Source organism: Lithobates pipiens, unplaced genomic scaffold (assembly GCF_037356315.1).
Source record: "Lithobates pipiens isolate NorthernLeopardFrog02 unplaced genomic scaffold, aLitPip1_a1.2 Scaffold_16, whole genome shotgun sequence".
Classification (NCBI taxonomy): domain Eukaryota; kingdom Metazoa; phylum Chordata; class Amphibia; order Anura; family Ranidae; genus Lithobates; species Lithobates pipiens.
In genome coordinates this window covers 271,355,742-271,368,223 of record NW_027507748.1, presented here as the reverse complement: position 1 = coordinate 271,368,223, position 12,482 = coordinate 271,355,742, and the positions used below count along the sequence as shown (strand labels likewise).

Below are 12,482 nucleotides of genomic sequence, written 5' to 3'. Positions count from 1 at the left end.
GAAATTTTTTGAAATTCAGAGCTATTTCCACATCGTGATCAGGTCTGTATTGTTTGTAATCAGTGGGTCTAGTCAGTGCTGAAACTGGGGGGGACACATCTAGGGGGGGGCACCGCCAGGGGTTCCATCACCATCACCCGCACTGGGAAGTGCTGCCCTATGGGTGTCACTGCTGCCCGCTGCATAGTTTGCCAGACACCGGAGAACCAAAATAGAAGGGAGACTGCACAGGGGCACTAGCGCTGAATCACTCTGCTCCTCCAGCACTATAGAAAGGCATTCCAGAGCAACGCTTCAGCATTGGAGAGCCTTCATGGAACTGGAAGGAATGTATTAGGACAAGGAGAGGGGTTTGTGTGCAGAAGGCCCTGGACTAGAAAGTTGTGGTTTGTATGGCAAATGTTTGGTAGGCCTGGGGGGTTGCAGAGAAGGCCCTGGACTGCGGGGATTCAGAGAAGGCCCTGGACTGGGGGGGTTCAGGGGAGGCCCGGGATTGGGGGTGCAGTGGGGGCCTTGGGCTGATGGGGGTGGGGAGAAGGCCCCGGACTAAGGGGGGTGCAGAGAAGGCCCTGGAATAGACAAGGTGCGTAGTGCCACCAAATATGGATTATCACTGCATTGGTAGCAGCACTGGTTGATTTAGCAGAGAGGCAGGCCTCTGTGCAGTGGTTGTTTCTGAGCGAGGGCAGGGGAACGGTGATGTGGGACGATCGATGAGAGATGATGTCATCTCTCTGCTCCCCACCACAGTGCCTACATTGAAGAGGCCTGTGATGTGAGGAAGGAAGAGTGGTAAAGCGGGGTGGGCGGGGAGAGATGATGTCATCTCTGCTCACCAGCCCGCTTCTCTCATCTGCCCACCAACCTCTTTGATCCACCCGACTCTCTCATCTGCCTGCCTTGTTCTCTCATTCATGCTGCCTGCCCCCCCACCACACCATGACCTGGCTGCAGAGAGGACATGGCCTGGTGGTTGGGGACCCCTGTATTAAAGCATATGCAATAGAACAGTTTTTTTTTTATGCTCGCTTGTGGCACAGTCATTAAAGAATATGGCCATTTAAGGCCCTCTCACTGTTTGCAATTTGAACACACCCACAGTTTTGGCGCAGCGCCGTTATATTGCCACATACCATTTTTCTTGGAGGGGTGCTAAAAAATTACCAGCCCCGGGTGCCATATGTGCTAGCTATGCCACTGGGTCTAGTAATGCATTATGTCTTGTTGGTGCATTCACCAACTGGCATAAGAAATTGTCCTGCAATATATTTAGTAAAAGGCGAGCCTTAGATGAACGAGCAGTTCCTTCTGCCCAGTTGATATCTGGATAATTATCCCCATTATAATAACATTTTCATGTCTCGCTGCCATTCCTAACTGTGATGGGAGATCAGACTCCTCCTCATCCTTCAGGTTAGAGGGCCTGTAGCGTGCGCTCACTATTACTTTCCAATTTGTTTCTTCCCTTTGGAGCCGCAGTCTCAAGGATTCCACCTCTTCCCTTGCTCCATTAGTAATGCCATCCCTAACATTCACTCTCAAATCATTCTTGATAAACAGGTATACCCCTCCACCTTTCCTACCCTCCGTGTCCCCACAATATAGAGAACCCCTGAACGGCTACCAGCCAGTCGTGTGAGTTGTTTCTTCTCTGACGGACTTGAGGAATAGTGGATTTTGCTATACATTACATACCATACTATATGGATGATGTTTTTACAGGACTTTTTCTATGTATTATATGATCAATTTTAATGGTTAATATTTAATAAAGGTTTATAACTTTTATTTATACACATGTATTTGTTTTTGTACTAATTGGTACCGTACAATCCCAAAATCCCCCTTCTTGTGCCACCTTTCTTCTTGAAGCTGTCAAACCAAGTTTATGATACTCCCACAAAATTGAAACCCTCCTCGTAAATTAGCAGCTTCAGTTTTTCCCTTTTACTAGCTAGAATTCTAGAATTTGTGTATTTCCTTGTTAGTTGTTATTAGGCTGAAATTAGAATTTGCCAACTCACCTACCTTGTATTTAGGTATTCTAGTCACCCTACCACTAAAGCCCCCAATAGTGCCCACTGAACCTTGCTCATTTGCTGGCTATCACTTCCGCAAACCCCTCCCCCCCACCACCACCTAGTTTAAAAGTCCCTTTCTGGCCATCTTCTCTCCCAACAGAGCTGCACCCTCCCCATTTAAGTGCAGTCTGTCCCTGCTAAAGAGCCGGTAACCGACTGAAGAGTCAGCCCCCCAGTTCTCCAGGAACCCAAACCCCTCCATTCTACACCAGTTCCTCAGCCACTTGTTAATTTCCCTAATCTCCTGCTGCCGTTCTGTTGTGCCTCGAGGTACAGGCAGTATTTCTGAGAATACTACTTGGAGGGCCTTTTTTTCAATATAGCTCCCAAGTCCCTGAAATAATTTTTTAGGACACTCCATCTTCCTCTAAATCTTCCTCTAAATTTGTTGTTCTCAACCCCACTCAACAATTGGTCTATCCAATCTGCAATATGCCAAACCCAAGCACTCAGTAAACAACATAGCGATCACGGTCTTTGTAAAAGATTGCCCTATCTGTCCTTCTAATAATCGAGTCCCCTACCACAGGACTCTGTCTTTCTTCACCCTTGCCCCGCCCTCACTGGAGGTGTTGTTTCCATGGTAGCTAAGGGGTGGATGTATTTATTAGGATGTGCCAGCTGAGGACTGGCATCCTTACTATACCACACATTACCATACCCATTGGACATTGGGCAGAGTATAATTCCTAATCTTCTAGGATTATCCCCATTACATTTGGGTGTACAATTTAATGTTAAACTAATTCTATTCCTAAATTGACATGGCCTTCGATGTCCCTCTCCTCCTGCTTCCCGATCACACGGTCCCCATGCGTCCTCTCCTCCTCTCAGTACTTGTAATAATCTTAGTTACTCTCAGTGCTCCCAGTACTTTCAATCACTCTCAGTACTTCCAGTCAATCTTAGCACTCACAATACTTCCAGTTACTCCAACACTAGAAAAGTGACAGAATTTCAATGCTGTCTCTTTTCATAAATGTGTTCCTTAGCTTTTGTAAGACTGAAAAGTGAACATGGTGATAGATAATACAGACTGCAGAAGTGTGGGCGGCACTGTATTGTATATTCTCCTTTAATTGCTCATTCTTTGTTTCTGTGACATAATGCTTTCTATGTTTGGTATATAATGATTTCCATCATTTTATTCATTCTAAATAGCTAACATGCACTTATGCTGAGCTATTGAAAATTAAATTCTAACCAGGTTTGTGGGCTGCTGCATTAGTGTTCTACCCAGCTAGGTAAAGTCCATAGTGTTCTTTGTGGTTCTCGAGCAATTACCTTTTGCCTGTGAGCTGCCAAAACTTGACTTTAATATTTATATATACTGAGTCTGAATACTTCCTTTTATTTGTGTTTAAAATGTAACGTACACCTCACAATCCGGCAGCCAAATGTCAGTTAATATCAGATCAGCACAACATACTAACCTGCAGGATCTCCAGGATTTTCAGCTTGGTTTCCATGACGGTGACATTTTCTGTATCCACACTCTTCCTCTTAGACTTGTCCTGACTCACTACAGAATTCACAGGTGAAGAGGAATTGAACATAGATTGCTTCCGAGTCAAAACCATTGTAGACATCATCTGCCCCACTCCTTGTATAGATCGCCTGACATTTTTTTCTGTAAAATCAACACATGTTAATATGATCCACAAACCTCCTAGCTGGACTCGTAAAGGTGGCCATACATAGAGACTTTCTTTGTTTAGTACACACTTTTCCATGTTAGTAAAGAACACATCCTTGTTTACTAAAGTGTTCTCCAATCTACTGTTTTCCAGTTCTTTTCACAGACTCAGAGGGGAATAAGTAGGAATGCTTATTACCTCAAACTTTCAGAGATGCTTTGATTGTTTCAGTCCTATGACTGCCTAATCATTTGAATTTTTGTCTATGAATGGTTTTGTAGATATGATCTCTTAAATGTACTGTCTCTAGTGTGTTCCTCTCTCCCATTTCAGCAGAATTAACAACACCCTCCTAAAGGTTTAACTTTTATGTTCAATGTTTTTTCTCTGCCTTATATATCTAGCAATTTCAATCCCAGAGCAGTGAAAGGTCACACTAACTAGCCCTGCAATGTTAACACATCACAAAGACAATCTAAGGTCAATCTGTACTTTAAAGTATTCCAGTGGAGGGCTTTTCAGTTGTTTTTAATCCCTAAGCCACTGAAATGCTGGTTTCCGTACCTTTCACTGACCATGGTTAAAATATACATTAACAAATGGCTCTATAATCTTAGAGTGTGCTCAAGCCAGGTGTTTTGGATACATAGTTTGTCACTGGGACATAATAGAATGATTAACATGGCTCAGATCATGGTTACTTTAATATGTAATGAACCCTTTTTTTATTTTGATGGATGTGAGATTCAAATACTAGAATAGTGTTCTTTAAGGTCAATAAATCATTTATGATTGTCAAATTTAGGAAGGCAGCATATCTACAAAAGATGGTAAGAGGCAGAAAACCCTAGAGATATATATGAACAAGCATATAGGAAAAGTCAAGATGCAATTCTTGTGTTATTATTTACATAGAATTAGTCCACCAATGTGTATCTGTTCAGTGCCTGGAAGTCAGTAGTTTACTCATTCAATGCCACTTTAAAAAAACATAACTGCAACTCCCTGAAAGTCTGCAAAAAAATGACCTGGAAAAATCAACTTGTTTACAGGTCACTATGTTTATAGGTTATTGAATGCTTAAAATTTTGTGTCAGCTAAATAAAATTAAAGATTTTGCAACAAATAATTTGTGATTGATTTACCAAAATGTCCTATGTATGGCCAGTTTACGAGGTCCATGTGTTGCCTCAGCGTTGGGGGCTCTTGCAGTAAAATTAATCATGCAGGATGCATAGCATATATGCAAGCAAGCTAGTTGGATAATGCCAAAAATTAGCTGGCTAGAAAATGCTATAATCACAGCAGTGAACTGCATACAAGTCTTCTTTTCTTGGCAGGAGTGATTGGTGGGCAGCTCACACAGTTCTCCAGTTATATGCAAGATTGCCACACAACTATACATGGAAGCACCACAGCAGCAGGTTGCAGGACATATCTTCAATATCTTCTTCAAGTGGCTACAATGATAGCTGAGCAGCTTTAGCGATTGTACTGCACATGCGGGATGGACACACAACACAGAAGCTCTGCAACTTCTAATACTCAGGAAAAAAATGACAGCAGTTTGTAGGTTTACTGAATGTAAACAAAGTAATTTTTTGGAAATAAACATTAATATATATATTTATCTTTATATTTGCCAACTTTTCTTTACTACACCATATTACACTTGAATTAGGCTTGATTGGGTTAGTACTAGTGATAGCTTAATTAGAAGAACTGCTGATCCCACGCTGTACATCCGTTTTTCATTCTCCTACTTATGTGTGAATAGGTCTCTCTGCTATCAAGAAAATCACACTGTTCAGGAATCTAGGCTGTCAATTATCTCAGCAGACTAGAGAAAGCTGCCTAGAAAAAACTAATTTACCAATTACCAATTTTTTGCTGCGTTGCCATATTTGTTCATCACTAATTATTACAACAATGGGATCTGTAATTCCATAATGTCATCAGTAAACAGTATAATGAAGATAAATGTATTGGTGCCCATTTGACAGCCCTCCTGGTTTATATCTGAGGCACTCTTGACTTGGGACACAAGCAAGGTCAAAATTGGCAAAAGTAAAGTTGAAGGCTAGTATAAAAAAAATGAACCCTTGCAGTATAATGTATAATACTCATTTGCTTAGGGATTGATCAATAAGGTGGTATACTTACCTTTTTATAATTCCCTCTGCAGTCTGCACTCTCTTCCAATCTGGAATGTGTGCTGGCTCTCAGAGTCCTCCCGTTTAATACAGAGAGCTGTTACCGGTCAGGCAGCAAAGAGAAAAAGCTTTGGGGGACCAGTCCCATGAAGAGGAGGAAGCCTGCATGATTATATCACCCTATTCATCATCTCCTAGGCAAAATGAGCAGATAATCCTTGCAAAAGGGACCCAGTGCAAGGGTAAAAAAAATTGTATCCCTGCATTCACACTTTAAGGTCCGCATTAATATTGTATGGAGAAGTATTTATTGTGGACACTACTGTTCACAGTTACTAATTGATATTAGACTACAGTGTTATGCTGCTTATAGCATACATACACATTGTCATGAATATAAATTCACAACATGGCTGGTATACTTAACATTTTCTCTCCTAAAAATGTAATTTTCAGATTATAAATCTGCAGTTTTTTTTCTAACAATACAATATATTTTAGACCTAATATTCCAAATTCTTTGAAAAAGCGTTGCCATATGTCTTAGCCCACGTACACACGGTCGGAGATTTTGGCAACCAAATCCGTCGGATTTTGCCCGTCGGATTTAGTCCGACGGATTGTGTCCAAAACTGTTGCATACACACGGTCGGGCCAAGTTGGCGAAAAATCCGATCTTTCAGAACGTGATGACGTAATTTCGTTACGATGGGACTACATTCAGGCTAGTAACCAATAGCTTTGATGTAGGAATTTGATCTGAGCATGCGTGGCACTTGGTCCGATGAAAATGCTCTACACATGATCGGATTAGGTCCGTCCAGCCCAGTTGGTCGGGAAATATTTCCAACATGTTGGAAAATTGGGTCGGACGGAGATTCGGACGGAATCAGTATGATGCATACCACACACAGTCGGATTATCTTACGACGCGGTCCGATAAGACTCATTCCGACAGATTCTCCGACCGTGTGTACAAGGGCTGAGGAATTCTACATACACTAAAGGTTCCCATTCCTGTATAATGTAGTTGCAGGCTCTGCATGCATAAGCAGCCAAATTCTTTGCATTATATGGGTATTAGCATGCAGGGATATAAGAACTTCATTTGAAGTTCTATGATCATTATTAATTTCTTTCCTACCTGCTGTATCATCATTGTACATAGCGTGCAACAACATTGCTTGCGGGTTCTGGACACAGTCAATGATCCCTAGAAGAGTCCGTGTTAACCGCAGAAGTTCACTGAAGCTGTAGAAGCCAAAATATATCAGATGGCGAGCCAGACTGACCACCTTAAAATAGTAAAGAAATTGAGTTAAACTATCATACATTCAATTAGCCATATAGATTTACACTTCGTAGGTGAAACTGTCTTTAGTTTTAGAATTTCAAATGTAAAGTCCTGTATACCAGCCAAAACCTGCCTACTATGACCTTCATTAACCAGTTAATTATTTTATGTGTACCTCAACTGTCCAATGGGATTATATACTGCCAAGTAAGGAATAAATAAAATAATTTTGACTGACCTGTGAATTCCATATCTTGGAGTACAGTACAGGCTATAGGCTGACTATTCACAGACCCTGCGTTTACTAGTTCTAATTCTTGCTGTTGAATTCATCTTTTAAAGGAGTATTTCCCTAACTTGCATGGTTCTAAAATGGCTACAACAGAGAAGGGGCAGAGCTGGGAAGTACAGCAGAGAACAGTATCCAGTGGGTGGCACAACCCATTGATACTCCTAAAATTCGATTAGCCTAACATTAAAGAACACATAGGGGTTGATTTACTAAAACTAAAGAATGCAAAATGTGGTGCATAGAAACCAAGATGCCAGTTTTTTTCTGTCAAAGCTCTAGGCCCCTTTCATCGCACAATTTTGCTGCAATTTGAGGGAATGACTGAAAACTTGAGGTCCATGGACCTCAACTCGCATCAAAGTTGGAACAAAGTAGTACAGGGACTACTTTGAAGTCGATGCAATTTAAAGCTTTAGATTGGCTACCATGCACAGCTGCACCAGATTCTGCATTCTCCGCAGAAAAAGTAAAACACAGGGTGCTGTAAGGAAGCCTGATCCGAGATACATTTTGATAAAGGTTTTGACAAGGAAGATCAAGGCCATTATCTCTGGGATTGAAGTGCATGTGATTACACCATGCAAAGGATGTCTAGGTATGATAGAAGATCTTTCTGGAGATAGATTTTTTGCTTTTAGTAAAGTAGGAATGACAGACTCAGAGACCCTTCTGTCCATGCTTTCTAACTTCAGGCTGGCCCCTTTTGCAGGTATAGCTATGTAAAGTAAAACATTAAAAATAGATCCCTATACTTAAAAAAAAACAGTAATACACTGTCTCACCCTGCTTTGCACATGCTCAGTTGCTTTCTATTTTCGGCACTAAAATCAAAGCCACTAAAGGCTGATCTGCTGACAACCTAAAGATTTAGTGCTGCTTAGGGGCTCTGGTCTTCAGCAAAATGGCAGCCTTCGGCAAGAAGACCCAGGAGCAATGCTGGAGGCAATTTATAGTGCACACTAATTTTGGTAGCATAATTATTAACCTGGAATGTATGTTCCTTGTTAAAATTCCACTTTAAGTTAATGACTGAGAAGCAGGATGGAATAGAGGTCCCTGAGACAGCAGATCTTATCTGTTGGGAAGAGGCCAGGGGTTGCCTCCTAGTAGTCTGAATCCAGGTCCTAGGAATCAGGTCCTTATAGGCCAAGTTGATGCAATGAGAATCACTTGCTTCTTCTTTTGCACTATTCTTGGGAGCAGGCAAGGCAAAACTCACACTGGAGGAAAAGCATAGATTAGCCTGAACTGAGGCCAGTGAACTACAGAAGCATACAATTCCAGTACTAGAGAACTGAGAAAGAGCCCTTGTTCAGTTCATCCACATCCAGGTTCAGTCATCTCTGACATATCAAATTAAGTATGTTGGGGAGAAGGGCCCATTCCCCTTGGCTCAGTGTCAGGGCTGGACTCAGCCCTTCCTTTTCTGAGCTGGCCCCTCAGCTGTTGTCTAATTGCCAGCTCCTATCTCTCCACAGTGACTCACCTGTTAATGATATCCTGCTCGTCAGTCCTGCCTACTTAAGCCGTCCAGCCCAGGTGATCTCTGCCTTCACCTTGGTCACATCTATAGAAACGCTCTCCTGTGTTCCTGTTAAAGGCTTGCTTGGCTGTCATTCCTTCTGGCTCCAGATCCTGCTGGCTGTTCTACTATGCTCATCTCTGGTTCACTGACGTTTGGCTTGGCTGACTATCCATTCCGGTTCCTGAACTCTGGCTATGTTTTGACTACGTTTACTCTGTTTACCTTTTTTTAATTATTATTATTAAACAAGTGAGATTTAACTGTACTTCTGTCTCAGTCTGATTCAGGCTGTATTCACACCTGAGCGTAGCGTTTTCGAGCAGAAAATCGCACAAATTCACCATTTTGCAGCGTTTTTTACCGCGATTCGCTGCGTTTTTACCACGATTTGCCGCGATTTTGTGCAGGGCAAAAGGTCACCAATGTTAAAAGAAGAAAAACGCCCAAATCTGCTCAATTCAAGCGACAAAAAAGGGTCCAGAACTTGTTTGAGCTTCAGGCGACATGGAGTGGAGATGTGAACCATCTCTATTGAGAATAATAGATTTTTTCCCCTCTAGCGTTTTGTAGCTTCAGGCTTCAAGCTACAAAATGCTCAGGTGTGAATGGAGTCTCATGGTTTCTGACACTCAAGCAGTGACAGCTGAGGTAATGGCTTCCTCTGGTGACCATGTTCCCTGAACTGTGAAGGACTGAAAAAGACTGGCATCTGTCATTATCACTTTTCAGTGATATGGCAGAGAAACTTTACCATTGTCAAGGCTGGGTTGGAGATTCACCGCTTAGGAATTCCATGCTGGGATGGGTAGGAGCATGGGTAGGTCGAGAGGAGTATGCCAACAAAATGTTGTGTTGGAGAGTTCTTAAATTAAATTGGATGACTGGAACAGCCTTGACAGAAGCCACCATGAGACTTGGGACTCTCATGGGGAATCTCAGAGGGGCACCTCATTGAACTCAAGTCCCAAGTGTGATTTGTGAAAGAAAGCAGTTTATTTCTTTGGAGGGAAGATTTTTTTCTTGGGCCATGCCCACAACTAAGCTCAAGTCTCCCAGGTGTAGAGAAGGTGGGCAAGCAGATTTTTGAAAGTTGATCACCCAACTAGAAGCTTGAAGCATCTGAATTCTGAATTTGAAAGTCCTGTAGGAATCTGCAGATAGCTGGAAGGTCATCTAAATAATCTGTGACTTTGATGTCCTGAGTTCTTAGGCAAAAAGAGGAGAAAGGACCTTTGTCAATACTCTGGGAGCAGAGCATAGGCCAAATGGCAGTATGACTAATCCGATGGAATCAATTTCTATCAGGAAAACCGTTCGTCTGTATGCTGTTCCGACGGACCAAGGGTAGCTATTGGCTGCTGGCTATTGAACTTCCTTTTTCTAATGCCGTTGTACGTGTTGTACGTCACCACGTTCTAAACGATCGGACTTTTGTGTGATCGTGTGTAGACAAGTCTGTTTCAGCGGAACTCCGTTAGAAAAAACGTCAAAGTTTATTCTGACTGAAAAACCGGTCGTGTGTACGCGGCATAGCTGGAATCGATTTTTTTTCTATTGCAAAGCATAGAAAGTGCTGATGAAGAGGATAAGTAGAAATATGTAGGTAGACATATTGGATGTCTATGAATGCCAAGTATTCCCCTTGTCACTGAGAGGCAAAAACTGAATTTGCAGGTATTTGTATAGGGATTTTTGGTACAGGATTCATTGGGTTTTTGGTACCATAAGTAGAGTTGAATAGAAACTTTTGAAACCGTCTTCTAGAGATACTGGCACAAGTACTCCCTGGGACAAGGTTCAGTGCATTCTGCAAATCTGACTATCCATAGGAAGATTTTGGCTGATATGAAAGAAGAAATTTGTGAGCTGATTGAATTTTGGACCCCTTTGAGACTATTGACTGAACTCACAGGTCTGGGACATCTGTGACCCAGAGACAGAAAACTGATACAGGTGTCAAAGTGCTCCTTCATTGGAAAGTGGGCTTTATGGGAAGAATTGCTGGGCTAAGATATATGAAGATACATCAATATGTGTAAGTGCCAAAGGATTAGAAATCAGAAGTGGTATGGTTGTAAATCACATTTTTTATTATTTAAAAAGATTTAACAAAAACAGCCAGCACCTTCCTTTTTTTAAATAAATCCAATAATTGCATTTGGACCATGTTATTTATTATTTTTCATTGTTTGGAACCTCTACTTTGTACACTCCCTTCATGCAAGTAGCTTGTAACTGTGGAAATCCACATCACATACAAAATATGCTGAACTTTTACTTTTAAACATTTAAAATGCAGCACAGATTCACTTTAAGATGCCCTGTCCCATGCTCTGAACCATTACCCAGTGCATGTTTACAATTTTGATGCAGGTGGCTGTTTTGGCAGGTAGTGTAAAAATTCCAAGCTTCTGGCAGAAAGAGGAGATCCAAACACTCTGCAAGTTGATGCTAGCAATCTAGAGGATGGTATTAGTGAGAGCTTTATTCTGCATGTTCACAAACAAATGATGTGTGCATGTAGTTTAAAGTTTGCATCCACACATAATCTACACTAAAGTCGCCAACAAAACACACAGATCAGACACATAGGAAAAAAACAAATATTCATATTTTTATGCATAAATTACTAAAAATGACATTACAATTTAGGTTTCTACCTCAAATGTAAGCTTGTTTTTTTCCTCATTGGCAAATGGCATTGATTCACTGACAACTGCATTCAGATAATCTTCAACAAATTCCATTGTGTTTGTAAACTTATTTTTCTTATCATCTCTGGAATCACTGGAGTCATAACTATTTAAAAACAAAATAAATGCAATCAGTTGAACATAAACTGAAAAATAAACCTGCATAATTATCACAAGGGGGGGGGGGGGGGTTTAAACAGAGAACTCACAATCTGAATCTAAGTACAAACTATAGAGTCACACTCAAGGGCAGTGCAGTCAATACTACTAAACACCCCCAAATCACAATATACCCTCTCAAGCTTTTAACTGGGTCTCAGTTATACCACGTTCGCCATGACAGCAATGCTCCAAAATGGATAAATGTTTTTGGACAATACTTGGAGCGTTTCCTATATTTTCCATCAGGCAGTAAGGTGAAGGTGACTACATCTCTATCTGGAGTAAAGTATCTCCCAGGGGAAAACTTTACAACCACCAGTTTACAACCACCAGTATCTCAGTAACTGCTGTACCTCTGTGTGCTCCTACATCCATAAAAAGATGCCAAATGACTCTGACTAATTAAAACCCTGTTAGCAAACTACACAGAGCAGCCTAGTAAAATCAAAATTTTATGGTGACAAAAAGAACAAATCATTTTTCAAATGGGGCCCTATAATGCCCCACAGATTACTTTATCTAATCCTCCTTCCTTATTATCTTGTTCAGATCCGTGCTATAGCTGAAATGACAGCTACAGCGTGGATCTGCTTCAATGAGTCAATGAGACTCGGTGATCACAGTGCCTATCAGTGCCCATCAATG

General features: G+C 41.4%; 1 protein-coding gene across 3 annotated transcripts in view; it reads right to left on the bottom strand.

Annotated features, from left to right (window-relative positions):
* ITPR3 (inositol 1,4,5-trisphosphate receptor type 3) overlaps positions 1-12,482 on the bottom strand; it is a 406,280-nt gene that overhangs the window by 232,676 nt on the left and 161,122 nt on the right. For 2 of the 3 annotated variants that reach the window (XM_077481406.1, XM_077481407.1), the window contains exons 20-22: positions 11,643-11,781; positions 7,016-7,166; positions 3,515-3,711 (exon numbers count right to left, since the gene is read on the bottom strand). In XM_077481406.1, the coding sequence (XP_077337532.1) occupies positions 3,515-3,711; positions 7,016-7,166; positions 11,643-11,781 (487 nt within the window). The remainder of the gene's footprint in view (positions 1-3,514; positions 3,712-7,015; positions 7,167-11,642; positions 11,782-12,482) is intronic. The other variant, XM_077481408.1, reaches the window with a different exon arrangement.